The sequence below is a fragment of the Miscanthus floridulus genome, chromosome 11, assembly GCF_019320115.1.
Source record: "Miscanthus floridulus cultivar M001 chromosome 11, ASM1932011v1, whole genome shotgun sequence".
Taxonomy (NCBI): Eukaryota; Viridiplantae; Streptophyta; class Magnoliopsida; order Poales; family Poaceae; genus Miscanthus; species Miscanthus floridulus.
The window spans coordinates 55,310,281-55,325,463 of NC_089590.1; the positions used below are offsets into that span (position 1 = coordinate 55,310,281).

The following is a 15,183-nucleotide window of genomic DNA, read 5'->3' on the forward strand; positions in this document are numbered from 1 at the left end:
CAAGCTTTTCTTCAATTGGCGCTACCCCTAATCTCTCACGTATATCATCGTTCCGAACTCGATCCCTTCTTGTATGCCCGCAAATCCAACGCAACATACGCATTTCCGCGACACTTAGCTATTGAATATGTCGTCTTTTCGTAGGCCAACATTCTGCACCATACAACATAGCAGGTCTAATCGCCGTCCTATAAAACTTGCCTTTTAGCTTCTGTGGTACCCTTTTGTCATATAGGACACCAGACGCTTGCCGCCACTTCATCCACCCTGCTTTGATTCTATGGCTAACATCTTCATCAATATCCCCGTCCCTCTGTAGCACTGATCCTAAATATCGAAAGGTATCCATCCTAGGCACTACTTGACCTTCCAAACTAATATCTTCCTCCTCCCGAGTAGTAGTGCCGAAGTCACATCTCATATACTCAGTTTTAGTTCTACTAAGTCTAAAACCTTTGGACTCCAAAGTCTCCCGCCATAACTCCAGTTTCTGATTCACTCCTGTCCGGCTTTCATCAACTAGCACTACATCGTCCGCGAAAAGCATACACCAAGGGATGTCCCCTTGTATGTCCCTTGTGACCTCATCCATCACTAAAGCAAACAAATAAGGGCTCAAAGCTGACCCTTGATGTAGTCCTATCCTAATCGGAAAGTCATCTGTGTCTCCATCACTTGTTCGAACTCTAGTCACAACATTGTTGTACATGTCCTTAATGAGCCCGACGTACTTCGTTGGGACTTTATGTTTGTCCAAAGCCCACCACATAACATTCCTTGGTATTTTATCATAAGCCTTCTCCAAGTCAATAAAAACCATGTGTAGGTCCTTCTTCTTCTCCCTATACCGCTCCATAACTTGTCTTATTAAGAAAATTGCCTCCATGGTTGACCTTCCGGGCATGAAACCAAATTGGTTCATAGAGACCCGCGTTATTGCTCTCAAGCGATACTCAATAACTCTCTCCCATAGCTTCATAGTATGGCTCATCAACTTAATTCCCCGGTAATTTGTACAACTTTGAATATCTCCTTTATTCTTGTAGATCGGTACCAATATACTTCTCCTCCACTCATCAGGCATCTTGTTCGATCGAAAAATATGGTTGAACAACTTGGTCAACCATACTACAGCTATGTCCCCGAGGCATCTCCACACCTCGATTGGGATACCATCCGGTCCCATCGCCTTACCTCCTTTCATCCTTTTCAACGCCTCTCTTACCTCAGATTCTTGGATTCTCCGCACAAAGCGCCTATTGGTGTCATCAAAAGAGTCATCCAACTGAAAGGTTGCGTCCATATTCTCACCATTAAACAATTTGTCAAAATACTCTTGCCATCGATGTCGGATCTCATCCTCCTTTACCAAGAGATGCTCCCTTTCATCCTTAATGCACTTAACTTGGTTGAAGTCCCGTGTCTTTCTCTCACGAACCCTAGCCATCCTATAAATGTCCTTCTCTCCTTCCTTCGTACTCAAATGTTGGTAAAGATCCTCGTATGCTCTACCCTTTGCCACACTTACAGCTCGCTTTGCAGTCTTCTTTGCCACCTTGTACTTCTCTATGTTGTCCACACTCCTATCATGGTACAAGCGTCTATAGCATTCTTTCTTCTCCTTAATAGCCCTTTGGACTTCCTCGTTCCACCACCAAGTATCTTTAGCCTCGCGTCCCCTTCCTTTGGTTACTCCACACACCTCTGAGGCTACCTTCCGAATGTTGGTTGCCATCTTGTCCCACATATTGTTTATGTCGTCTTCTTCCTTCCAAGAGCCCTCTTTGATAACCCTTTCCCTAAATACCTCTGACGTCTCCCCTTTCAGTTTCCACCACTTTGTTCTTTCAATCTTAGCTTGTTTATCCCTACGGGCACGCACCTGAAAACGAAAATCTGCCACCAAAAGCTTATGTTGAGAAACAACACACTCCCCTGGTATCACCTTGCAATCCAAGCATGCTCGTTTGTCCTTTCTTCTTGCGAGGACAAAGTCAATCTGACTACAGTGTTGTCCGCTACTGAAGGTCACTAGATGAGATTCTCTCTTTCTAAAGAAAGTGTTGGCTATCATCAGGTCAAAAGCTACCGCGAAGTCCAGAACTTCCTCCCCCTCCTGATTCCTACTACCATACCCAAAACCTCCATGAACTGCCTCGAAACCTGCGCTTGTAGTACCTACATGCCCATTAAGATCTCCTCCTATAAAAAGCTTCTCACTACTAGGTATAGCTCTAACCAGGCCATCTAAGTCTTCCCAGAACTGTCTCTTAGCACTCTCGTCGAGGCCTACTTGGGGGGCATACGCACTAATTACGTTCAAGACCATATCACCAACGACAAGCTTGACTAAGATAATCCTATCTCCTTGCCTTCTCACTCCCACCACACCATTCTTGAAGCTCTTATCAATCAAAACTCCTACTCCATTTCTATTCGCGACTGTCCCTGTGTACCAAAGCTTGAAACCTGTATTGTCCACCTCCTTCGCCTTCTGACCCTTCCATTTAGTCTCTTGAACGCATAATATATTTACACGCCTCCTAGTCGCGGTATCAACTAATTCTCTTAACTTACCTGTAAGTGACCCTACATTCCAACTACCTAAACGGATCCTAGTTGGTTCGACTAGCTTCCTTACCCTTCGCACCCGTCGACTCTGATGCGAAGACCCTTGCTCATTTTTCACTACACCCGGGCGCCGATGTAGCGCGCCACTAAGGAAGTGACGACCCGATCCTTGGTTACTTGACACCATGCCCAGATCACGACACGGCGCGTCACGGGGGTGACGACCCGGCCCTTGCCCATTTAACACCATACCCGGGTTCCGATATGGCGCGTCGCTAAGAGGGTTACGCCCCAACGATTTTCTTTCGGGTTTCATCTCCATTTAAGTGGCTAAGTTTTTACATTGGCTCGCCACGCCTAACACAACCCTCCTCCTTTACCAGGGCTTGGGACCTGCTATGCTGGGACACCAAAGGCGCCCCACCATAGGCGGAGTTGACCAACTCATCGAGACAAAAAAGGAAAAAACAACGTGGTGGAAAAGGAAAGAAAGGAGGTGACACAGACACGGTCTCTCATTTGTCTTGTTCAAATCGCGTGAACGACCACAGAAATGGAATTTGTGTTCTCTAGGCCAGTGTGACCCCAATGACTCTCACATAATGGAAACAAATGCTAGATGGCAGGGCACAGTGAGGCATACATGAAAGACAGTGTCATGTAGTCGAAGAAAAGGGCTTCTTACTGGCATAACTAATCCGTCCATGGGATCAAAAGTTAAAGGGTGCATTAACAGTTTCATAGTCAGGATTTTAGATTAGGAAGGGTGTATGATTACATTTAATGCTGCAAATGTAACAAACCAACATATAAGTAATGAATTTATGGGAACACAATATAAACTCATAGAGGTCTTACTAAGATGTTCAATTGAGCATTTAAAAGTGCCCTGTCTTGGCTTCTACTAACTCAAAACGTGCTATTTTCCTTGCCCTTGCTAACCCGGCATGTGTCACTTGTGAGTTACTGCAATTGTGCACTATGGTGGTGCCATGATCCGTGACCATGGTGCCGCGTCGGAATCTAGGGTCTCTTGTGTGCCATGGACACACGAGTTTCTGCTGGGCGCGAGCTGGTATTGAGGTCTGCGATTATGATCCATTATAGCCCCGAAAATTGATGTGTTCTCTCTCTGTTGAACCGCATTTCGAAATTCATTTTGACCCTGTCTCTTGTCAAATCTATACTGACACCAAAAGCCCAAATGTATATTTACCTAGTCTCAATTAAATATGCATTCCAAAGATGAAGACTATCTCATGGAGAACAATCCAAAATTTCTTGTTTCTGCTTAAGTTACTAAATTCCTTGTCAGATGCAACCTTCTTTTGATCTAGGTTATAATCTCAAAATTGATCCCTGCTGTTTTATGAATTTCTTGAAGGTTAATGTGTATGATACATTTCCTTTTCCATTGCTCAACCCAAGTCTTTAGGTGTTTCTTAATCTCGGGACGAGATTTTTGTAAGGGAGGGAGGAGCTATAACACCCTAGGTGTTAAGCACTTTGTTAAACCTTGATCATGTTTCATCATCATGCATTGGATGCATCAATCATATTGCATATGTGGCATCTGTGCATGGCTTATGTATGTTTTGGAGTGATAATAAAAAATCTCAATTAAGGTGCTTAGTGACCTTATATTTTGGAATTTACTTAAATACTTGAAAATGTGCCAGTATAATCTTTGAAGTGCAAAGTGTGTAATTTACACTAGTATCAAGGTTGGTCTATGTTTCCAAGTCAAACCTGTTTAAACTTGAGCTTCAAAACTGAATTTGGCACTGAATTTTTACACAGCCAATTTTTGGCAGTCCTTGAATAACAGTGTTAAAGTTCAATGTTTAGGCCTTAATTAAAATAATTTTCATAAATAAAATTTGTGCAACTTTGGTGCTATTTCAAAGTGTGAACTTTGAACTTTGGAGCTTTGCCTTTGTTTATGCTTGTAGCACAATAATTAACCTTTAATTAATTAACCAAAGTGGTTAACCAAAACTGTTCACCATGACCGGAGCAAGCACAACATGGACGTCATATTTCACTACTCCCTGGGCGGGAAGCGCGATCGTGCTTGTCATGCACACGCACACACAGAGCACGGAACCGTAATACATTCCAGACAGGGCTGTGGGATGGCGTTGTTCGAACAAGAACGTGTCACGATGTTAATCACTTCAGTGTTTTGTATATAGTTGTGATCAGTCAAAGAGAAAACGCTGATAAAAAAGAAAACGTTCCTTGGTCACCATCTCCCCCGGACCAGATAAAATTAAATGTGGATGCAGGTTCCGATCCTCACTCTGGTCTTGTCGGGCTTGGTTTCATTGCAAGGAACCACGTGGGTGAGGTTTTGTTCTCTGGATGGTCATGCGATCAACGATGCGAGTCGGCTGAAGTAGCAGAATGTCTTGCTACATGGGTGCCTCTGGCTAGAATTAGACTGTTTTGCGACGATATGCTATTTAAAGGATCCAAACAGAAATCGCTATGTAATTTGCCACATCATGGAAGAAGCAAAAGAAATCCTTCAGCGCTTCGTATCCAAATGCCACAGGAGTGCAAATTGCAGGCAGCTCATGAGTTGTGTCAGGTTAGTCGTAGGAGAGAGCTTTCAGATGTTTTTAATGCTAATGGCATCTCGACCTGCATGTCGACGGCTTTAGCTCCCGTTTGTAATCACGTTGTCTTAATGTAATTAAGCTCTCGCCTCTCTAAAAAAACACTGCTACTTTGTGGCATCATATTTTCGGTGTCCACTATGTTTGCTTGTGTCCGCCTACCTCGCCATCGTTTATCTCATCGGCGGTCTTCTAACATACGCGACTGTTGGCACTGAGGTGCACGAGACAAGGTGCAGCGCGTTCTGCAAAGTGTTGTTGCTCTGCCTCAGCCCTCCGGCGCATAGAAATACTTCATCTATTTCAAATTATAAGACGTTTTAGTTTTTCTAGATACGATGTATTTGCTACGTATCACGATATAGTGCATATTTAAGTTTATAGCAAAAACTATATATCTAGAAAACCAAAATGTCTTATAATTTAAAATAGAGAGAGAATAGTACTAATGTTACTAGAAAATCTTTTTCCCTAACGTTCGCTCTCTTTTATAAGGTTGACTTCACAACATCACTACACATTACACAACATGGATATTACAAACAGTAGCTTACGACGGGATTTGGGATGTCGTCTGCTAACTCTCTCGGTTCTACACTCCTACTGTACAAAAACTTCTCGTGAGATGCTGAAATGCAGTCTTGCGCACAAAACATCTCACAGGGGGCCGTTCGCTTCGCTGAAAAAACAAGCTGAAACACTGTTCCGGCTGATTCGTCGTGAGAGGAAAACACTGTTAAAGATAAGCCGGAAAGTACGGATGATAAGACAAACAAACATGGCCTAAGGCGATGATTAGCACGTGGCCCAAGGCGATGATTAGCACGCTGCAGTCATACAGAACTGGCTCCTTTGTGCAGCGCCACTGCTGCCAGCTCCGAGCCTTGTTCGCGTCAGAGGAAGCCGTATGGCCAGGACCCAAGGCTATCCTTTGGTCCGAAGATGTCCTGCGGATGACAGCACAAACTCATGAGTGTTTTGTCTCGACAACACAAGCTCGTGGCCATGACATTTTACAGTAAGCGAACAAGCTCGAGGCACAAGATAGGCTTACATCTAAACTGATACCACCACCTGAAGGTGTTCCAGTGAATGGAAGATCCAGGTCAGGCAAACCATCAAACAGCTCCATGCTAGGACCATCGACGGGTAGAGATGCGTCAAGTCCTGCGTCCAGGGCATCCGCAGGCTGCATGGGTTCATCCGAGGTAGGAATAGCTGGTGGTAATTCAGCAACGCATGCAGAGCATTCCGCTGCTTCAACCTTCACCTTGGATGTGCTACATTCTTCTTCCCCCTATCAGAAATTCAGAAAAGCAAAAATGAAAGAAAGTTCCCCAGTTAAGCAAAATATTTACAGTAATATGAAGCGAGCAATTTTGATCATCATTTGTCAATCTATATGAACAGAGTCGTTTTGAAACATACATAAAGTCAAAACAGAGGACAACTTTAGCATTCCTGTAATCTACCAAAATATGCCCTATATTGATGGATGGAAGGAATACTTACCAGCAAGTTGAGAAATCAAACTATAAAATATGATAACTGCATTTACCTGATCCACCTGAATGTGGATATGCTGCTCGGTGTTACATGGGCAGTTGTTCAGGCGATGGGGCTGGGGAGGATCTGTCATTGGGGTCCTCTGGAGTTCATGCGAGGTAGGCACAGCTGGTGATAATTCAGCAAAGCACGCAGAGCATTCAGCTGCTTCAATCTTCATCTTAGATGTGCCACACTCTTCTTCCCCCTGTCACAAATTCAGAAAAGCAAAATGAAAGATTGTTCGCTAGTTAAGCAAAAAATATTTGCAGTAATATAAACCGAGCTATTTTGATCGTCAATCTATATGAACAGAGCCGTTTTTTTAATACAGGACAGCTTTTGCATTCCTGTACTCTGCCAAAATATGCCCTATACTGATGAATGGAGGGAGGGAATACTTAGCAGCAAATTGAGAGATCACAAAGTATAAAATATGATCACTGGATTTACCTGATCCTCATGAATGGGGGTATACTGCTCAGTGTTGCATGGGCTGTTGTTCAGCCGACGGGGCTGGGGAGGATTTGTCATTGGGGTCCTAGGATTGATTTTTGCAACAGATGCATCAGATTCAACTGCAACATCTGTTTCAGACTTGTCATTTTTCTTCAATGGCGATTGGTAGAATACTTTACAGACTACAAATTCCCCATTAGTTTCATCTTCGTTTACACCAAGATGGTACTGATGCATCACCCAATTCTTTCTTTCTGGCTTGCCACCAACTTTCTTTGGAGCTTTATAAAGAACTAAGATCTTCTTCCAGCCTTTTCTCACACCATTCTCGTCCAATACGGGTTTGGATGCTCCGGTCTTATGCCACCTGCTGTTCCCATTAGCAACACCGTCACAAATGTCGCTGGTGGCAATAATCCTTCGACGCTTGCGCTTACCGGTGTCATATGCGTTTAATACTCTATTAAAGAAATGGAGGCAGCTGCCATCCATCTTCATACCTAACAGAAAAACAGAAATGTATGAGCTAATCAACTACCTTAAGGCGACTACTACATGACATGAGATAACTTATTCGTTCCAAAGTCATTGATGAATTCAAAAGTAACAATCATGTACCAGGCAGATTTTTGGGATGTGTATAGCAAATTCCCTCCTCCTCTTTTATAGTAGGTATAAATTCATCAATAAGCGTATGGGGCACTGAATTTGGCTGGCTGGATTTTCCTTGCAGATGCTGCAGAAGTTCCAGATCCGTGGGATCAAATTTGACACCAGCAGGAAGTGCTGGCCACACCAAAGAAACCTGCAAAGCATGGTATGAGGTTCCAGAAAAAAAAAGACGTCCAGAATGTGAAACATGTCAGTCAATGTTAATTGAAATCTAGCCTTTTACGGCAATTAAATAGGGTCCATGACAGTCATATGGCTAAGAAAGTGCAGGCATGACAATGAAGCAATGGCCAATCAATGAATCAATTCTATTAAAAAGAATGGTGAGCTTTAGTTTCGATGAGGGCTGTGGCCATTAGACTTCGAACAGAACACCTTACTACAAGTTATAGCTTCATTGTTTCATATAAGGCTCCTTTCGCATCTCCGCCAATTCAAGACAGAAAATAATACATTGTCACCTCATCAATGCATATTAATCATGACAACATGATGAAACTGTGACATCCACGTCATTTTACTGTGCAACAAATCTACAAACAACTCATTAAGTTTAGAGAAAATGACCTACAAAGTTTTCCTACTTGTGCTGGATCAGAGTGCTTGATGGAAATGATGTCTAGAATAACATTTTCAAAATTCAATGAGGGCCAATCAAATGACAGAGCAAAAAATACATAAAGCGGTCATAAACTTATAACTAAGTAGTTAACTGAACTTACATTACTAATATCAATGTCGCAGTTGCAGTTGGTGCATTTGATATGTGGTTTTGCAAAAAGTTCACCAAATTGGAGGGTAAACGACTGAGCTGCACTTCTTATTTTCTCAGCAAAACCCAACACATTCATAATCCATGAACTGAAAAAGGTACAGCATTCATTGCTGTTAGGATTTAGGGTAGCATCTTTCTCAAACAGAAGATAAACTCAAGCAAGAACTTTTCAAGAAAAATAATTAAGTGCAAATGACGATGTGTAGCAGAAACATGATCAAAAGAGCATTTGACCAAGAGACCCCATTGACATGCAATTTTGGAGCCGCTAACTTTCCCCAATCATTGCCACACTGTGTCCCATTATGATCCATTGTTGCTCCTTCCAACATTTAAATTTGTACTTTGCCAAGAGAGCTATGCCACAGCAATCATACCAGGAGGTAAACAGAACAGAGCACTCTGTCTGACATTTGACCTTGCACGACACTGTCCTACAGCAGCGACTGTCATTTCTGCACCACCTCCTGCTTGGAGCGATATACAATCAACACGGTGGAATCTCAAACCTCTTCCTTTTTTGCGACCACATCAGAATCATCCAAGCGCAGTGTCAGATAAGGTCAGCCTCGACCAGGCAAGGGGCAACACATAGGACTGATCAGTCTTCTCGGAAAAAAAAACACACTCCTTATGCTTCCTTCCAGCGGAAGATTCCTCTTCAGCCTCAACAGACTGCAAAAACTCCCCCTAATTCCTGTTGCACCTCAACAGATTGCAAAAACGATGCACCGGAGTGTGTGAAGTAGTAGTACTTGGCATGATTCAGTAGTCGGTACTTTGTACTCCGTATTTCCGCCTGCAGCAAACGCAATCTCCAAGAGTTGCATTGTACTAGAACACACAGATGCCAAATCCCCTCTCTTCCTCACAACGATCACAGATCAGCTGGCGTCGGGTCAGCTGCGATCGACAACAGACCGCACAGGATCCATCTCCAGACTCCATCCTGTAGCAAACAGAGCCTTCCTCTGCTTCCTCACAACAGATGCTTCCTCTTGCACCTCCGCGCCCGCAGGCTGCAAAATGTCTTGCCTTTTGGCCGGGAAACCGCAGCCGGACGCGGCAGCTCGCCATCCGCACGGGCTCGGAGCTCGTCTCCGGCCGATCTAAAGCACATTCCGTCGTGGCCCAGAGATCATCCTCTCGTCCCGTCGCAGGCAAGCCCACGAGCATGAGAGCGGACTCATCAAAAACCACAGCCGCTCGGCTCACGAAACCAGCCCGACGCCACCGGAATCGCCGCCTCGTAGATCGATCGGAACGAGAAACCAAGAGGGCCGGCCGCTCCAAATCTGCACCATCCCCAACCCCCAACCGCGTGCACACGAGAGAACCCGACGGAACCGACGGCCCGACGGAGCGCAAAGCTAGTACTATACTAGTAAGCAAGAAGAAAAAAAACACCAAAAAACTGCAGACTTACGTCTCCATGGCCGGGAGGCCCGGGAGCGACCCGGCGGGGCGGCGGAGCGGGAGCCGAGAGCCGGCTGCTGCTGCTGCTGCGCGTGGAGCGCCGCGCACCCGAGGAAGAGGGGAGGGAGAGGGGGAGAGGAGCTTTATGAAGCCGCGTTTGTGAGCGCTGGATGGCTTTTATAGTCTAGCTCGCAAGGGACGGGGCTGCGGCAAAAGGGTCGGGCTGCGCGGCCGGTTGTGCCTACCGCCACAAGCAACCCCCTCTCACTGGCTCACTCCTGTGTCCCAAACACACATACAACCCCCCAACCCCACACACAACCCCCCCCCCCCCCCCCACCCCCCCCACCCCCACCCCCACCCCACACACCACCACACACACACACCCATCTCTCTCCTCTCTCTCTCTCTCCTTTTCTTTTCCCCCCCTTTTTCGTGCCGGGGTCCCCCCTTTTTCGTGCCGGGGTCTCGGCGCGCTTGGCCGGCTCACCAAGGCTGCAATAAAATTCTATGTGGAGGTGCCATAACTTGCATGCCGTGCAACAATGTCCGTACGCATAACATGTGTCCTCTGGGCCCCACCATGTGCATGCCGATACTCTGGCCGGTTCCGTGGCTTTTCCTCCGAAACTGCCCGCCCGCATGATGCGCGAGTCACTATTCCGTCCGGCTGCTGGGCTATGCATCGAGATTAGCACGAGATACATGGACGGCTCGTAGACGGTGATGTAGGGGGGTTGGTCTGTGACTGAGTGCATAGAATTTTTTCGGCCAAGGCCGGTTGGGACTCGGAAGTTTACTCCCTCTCATCATCCGAAGGGCTTTGTCAGGAAGACCATCGGTGCTATTGCTAGGCAATGGTGTCCCGGTTTCATGCATGCACGGACGGGTCGGAGCCAACACGGCGGAACGGGTTGCAAATGGATGGTTCCCACTGCACGCTGGGGGGCTGGATCGGAGTCAAGCCGAACAGGATCACCCTGTGGGCGGTTGGACCATCCCACCAATGCTCCAGTGGGACCCTGCTCCTTGTTGTTTCTGGATTCTAGACCGGCTCCTGCCCGACCCGGGTGCCGCCATGCCGCCACATCATTGGCCGAGGCCCAGCATTCAAAGCGGCCCCGCCCCATCTTTTCTTGCCGCGCAAGGCAAATATGTGCACCGTGCGATGACCCCGACGACTCCCACAAAATGGAAACAAACGCAGGATGGTAGGACACAGTGAGGCAACATGGAAGACGGTGCCACATAGCCACAGAAAAGGGACCAAGAACAGGGTGCCATCTCCCTCAATGCCTTGTTTGGATGTAATCGGTTCATATCAATCCACATGTGTTGGGGTGGATTAGAGTGAAACTTGAACTAAATTCCACCTCAGTCCACATCAACACATGTGGATTGAGGTGAATCCGACAATATCCAAACAAGGCCCAAGGGATTTCTTAGTCCCACAAGCAAATCTTGCGTTTTGTTCCAAATACCTAAGAAACATCTCGTACTTCCAGGGATTTGAAAGGGGGCAAGGCATCCTGTTTGGTTTGGATAACTCGAGCCCACGAGATAATATTTCCTTATAAAACCCAATCAATATAGGCAAATAATAATACAAGTCTTGCTAATTTAGTAAAGAATTATTTATACCGAAATTGGCTAATGCATGATTGAGGATCCGTGTGTCATGTGCGGAACCTGGCCAACCGGCTACCGCAAAGGTAAACCTCATGTCAAAATCACAAATAGCAAGTATGTTCTGAGATGTATATCCATGTCGACATGTGTTGTTAACCACTTCCTCTGTTGGCACTGCAACTCGAACATTTGAACCATCTATAGCTGCCCTTGAAATCAACCATTTGCTTTGCCTCATTCCATCCAAGACTAGTGGCACAATTCTTGAAGTCCATGAAGGATGTATATTCTTTTTTTTACATTGTCCAATGTGTTCTTCAATTATTTCTTTGTTCGCTTCTGGCCAGACTTTTCTTTAAACTTTGATATAGGATTTTTTTTCCATCCACTCGAAGTGTAAATTCCCATTGGCCTATTCCCAACTTATATCTCCCCTTTGTAGACATCAATCAAATGCCTCACATAGGAATCACTCCAATATGCCTTATCAGTCATTCTTGAAGCCAACAAAAAAATTACTTAGGCAATCTAGTTACCATAACAATGTATCATCAATTTCATCATGCACACATCATACTCCCAGTACAAAACATGCAAGCAACAATATGTCCAAGATCACTTTTTTGACTAATCAAGCAAGCTGTGATTTTGGACAGATTAAAGAGGAAAAATAGGGGAGTTCTAGGTACCTAGCTTGTGGAGCCGCCCGTCAAGGGTGCAGATCAGGGAAGAGAATAGAGAAGTCACACCTATGCTGCTTGCGGCGCCTGGAGAGGAGACAAGAGGGAGCTACGGGCTAAGGGGCTCCTGCCGTGGCCAAGAAAGGGAGGGGAGCCGCACGTGGCTCTGGTGGCCACCGGTGAGGCCTTCCCGGCCACCGGCGTGGCCTTCCTAGCTGCCGGCCCTACAACCCTAGCCGGCAGCATGGACCATAGTTAGACGCACGACAGGGGACGAGATCAGCGAGCGGAGCTCCGGCTACCGAGTACGAGAGATCTGGGGTGGGGGAGAGGTATAGCTGGCCATTTGGCCCGGGCACTATGGGCCAGCCCAAGCACGGCACTAAGTAGCACGGCCCAAGAACAGCTCAGCCCGATGGCCTTCGTGCCAGTGTCTGGCACGCCCCGGCCTTAGTGCCGTGTCTGGGCCGCCATTCTGGCCCGTAGTGCCGGCATGGGCACGACAAGCTATATGGGCCGTCCCGACAGTGGCACGGCTTGGCACTGTTGGATCTCCGGCCTTGCTCCCATCGGACCATTGGATCCAGCCATTGGAATAGGGGGTATAAAACCCGTCTCGGTCGGCCGACCACATCTCGCTCCATCGCCCTAATTCATTTGCTCTCACTCTCAGCTCTCCCCTGCAGCGCCGTCTCGCCCGCTCCTCTCTTGCCTCGCTCTCCTCTCTCGGCGAGTCGGTGTCGCTGCGTCATTGCGTCGGTGACTCGCTCTCCTCTCTCGCCTCTGAATTTCTCTCTCCTTCTCGCTCTTTGGTGGCCTCTAGAGCCACTACTGGCCGGCACTGGCACAATCCCTAACCCTAACCCTTGCTCAATCCCTAACCCTAACCCTTGATCTCACTGGATCCATCATCGACCTCGCCGGATCCATCGGTTTCCTCGCTGGATCCATCGATTTCCTCCCTGGATCTATCAGATCTCCAGCCTTGCTCCCATCGGACCGTTGGATCCGACCATTGGAATAGGGAGTATAAAACCCATCCCGGTCGGCCAGCCACATCTCGCTCTGTCGCCCTAATTCATTTGCTCTTAGCTCTCCCCCACAGCGCCGTCTCGCCTGCTCCTCTGTCTCCTTGCTCTCCTCTCGGTGAGTCAGCGTCGCCATGTCGGCGACTCGCTCTCCTCTCTCGCCTCTGACTTCCTCTCTTCTTCTCGCTCTCCGGTGGCCTCTAGAGCCACCGCTAGCCGGCACTAGCATAATCCCTAACCCTAACCCTTGCTCAATCCCTAACCCTAACCCTTGATCTCATTTCGTCCTCATCGGATCCGTCGTCGACCTTGCTAGTTTCATCCCTCATCGTCGACCTCACCGGATCTGTGCCTCATTGACCTCGTCGATGACTCTGGTGCTCCAGCTTTGAAGGTAAGTCGTCGTCGACCTAACCCTTGCTCAATCCCTAACCCTAACCCTCGATCTCTACTAACCCTTGCTCTATTTTGTCTGAAGCCATTGAGGGACTGGGGCGCCAACGAGTGGCGATGGCTGGATCTGACGACGAGACGGTTGAGGTCAGTTCCAACCAAGAGAGGTGGTTGTGCGGGTTGGCCAGAGATGACGATGAGGATGACCTACGCGAGGACGCCGTAGAGCTATTCAACCATAACGTTCAAGCTCCCATCGTCCTTGAGCCCTGCAATGATCAAGCAGTGGACGGGGAAGAGAAAAACGGCAAGCGATCATGTCTCTCTACCTCGGCAGTGTGGCTTAATTTCAAGAAACTCTTCAAAATAGAGAATGGTAAGAAGGTCAGGTTTGGAGCTAAGTGCATCCATTGTTCTAAGGAATACTATGGGCACTCTAGTGGTGGCACCGGTCACCTCACCCGGCATAGGGATAAATGCCCTAGGAGACATGAAAAAACTCGCATGTCTCTTTTAATCCTGATGGTAGTATGCGCAATTGGGAGTACTGTCCTATTGTTGCTCGTACTCAACTAGTTCGATTGCTTGCTAGGCTTGATGTTCCTATCTCTTTGGGAGAATCATATGCATTTGAAGAATACATTAGAACTGCTCATAATCCTAAATTTGTTTCAGTCTCTAGGCAAACCACCACTAAAGACATGCTTAAATACTTCACTAATTGGAAGGCTAAGCTTGTTGAGACTGTTAGTTCTGCTAGTGTTAATTGTGTGTGTCTAACCTCTAATATTTGGTCTGGTAATGCCAAAGAGGACTACCTTAGTGTTGTTGCTCACTACATAAACTCTGATTAGCAACTAGAGAAGAGAGTGCTTGGTCTTAGGCTTATTGATTGTTCCCACAATGGACAAAACATTGCTGATCTTGTTGCATCTATGCTTACTAATTATGGTTTGACTAGAAAAGTATTTGTTGTTACTTTGAACAATGCATCATCTAATGTATTAGCCATGCAAAAACTTAGACATGTTCTTTCAAAATATCTTGGTATTGAAGTTGTGGACAATGCATCATCTAATGATAGTGATGATTTAGACAATGCAGTTAATTGTATGTTCTTGCATCAATGTTGTGTATGTCACATTATCAATCTGATTGTTAAGGATGCCCTAACTGCTCTTAAGCCTTTGATTGAAAAATTTAGAATTGCAATATCTTTCTTAAACTCATCTAACCAGAGAATTGCTGCATATAAAAGTTACTGCATTACCACTGGTGTTAGGCCTAGAAAGTTTCAACTAGACATGGAAGTTAGGTGGAATTCTACATACCTAATGCTTAAGCATTTGTTTCCACATAAGGTCTCATTCACTACTTTCATCCATGATCAATAT

The 15,183-nt window shown here is 46.3% G+C and overlaps 1 protein-coding gene across 1 annotated transcript; it reads right to left on the minus strand.

Moving 5' to 3' along the window:
* Nucleotides 1-5,674: 5,674 nt before the first annotated feature.
* LOC136490794 (SUPPRESSOR OF GAMMA RESPONSE 1-like) lies at nucleotides 5,675-10,184 on the minus strand. Its single transcript, XM_066486986.1, has 7 exons — nucleotides 10,070-10,184; nucleotides 8,591-8,729; nucleotides 7,815-8,001; nucleotides 7,191-7,696; nucleotides 6,751-6,945; nucleotides 6,247-6,489; nucleotides 5,675-6,139 (listed from the first exon to the last, which is right to left on the minus strand). The coding sequence occupies exons 1-7, from the start codon at nucleotides 10,075-10,077 to the stop codon at nucleotides 6,086-6,088; spliced, it is 1,332 nt and encodes a 443-aa protein (XP_066343083.1). The 5' UTR covers nucleotides 10,078-10,184; the 3' UTR covers nucleotides 5,675-6,085.
* Nucleotides 10,185-15,183: the final 4,999 nt, after the last annotated feature.

Coding starts and splice junctions, on each gene's coding strand:
- LOC136490794 (XM_066486986.1), bottom strand. Junction 6,946..7,190: donor CCCCCATTCATGAGGATCAG/GTAAATCCAGTG, acceptor AATTTGTGACAG/GGGGAAGAAGAGTGTGGCAC. Junction 6,490..6,750: donor TCCACATTCAGGTGGATCAG/GTAAATGCAGTT, acceptor AATTTCTGATAG/GGGGAAGAAGAATGTAGCAC.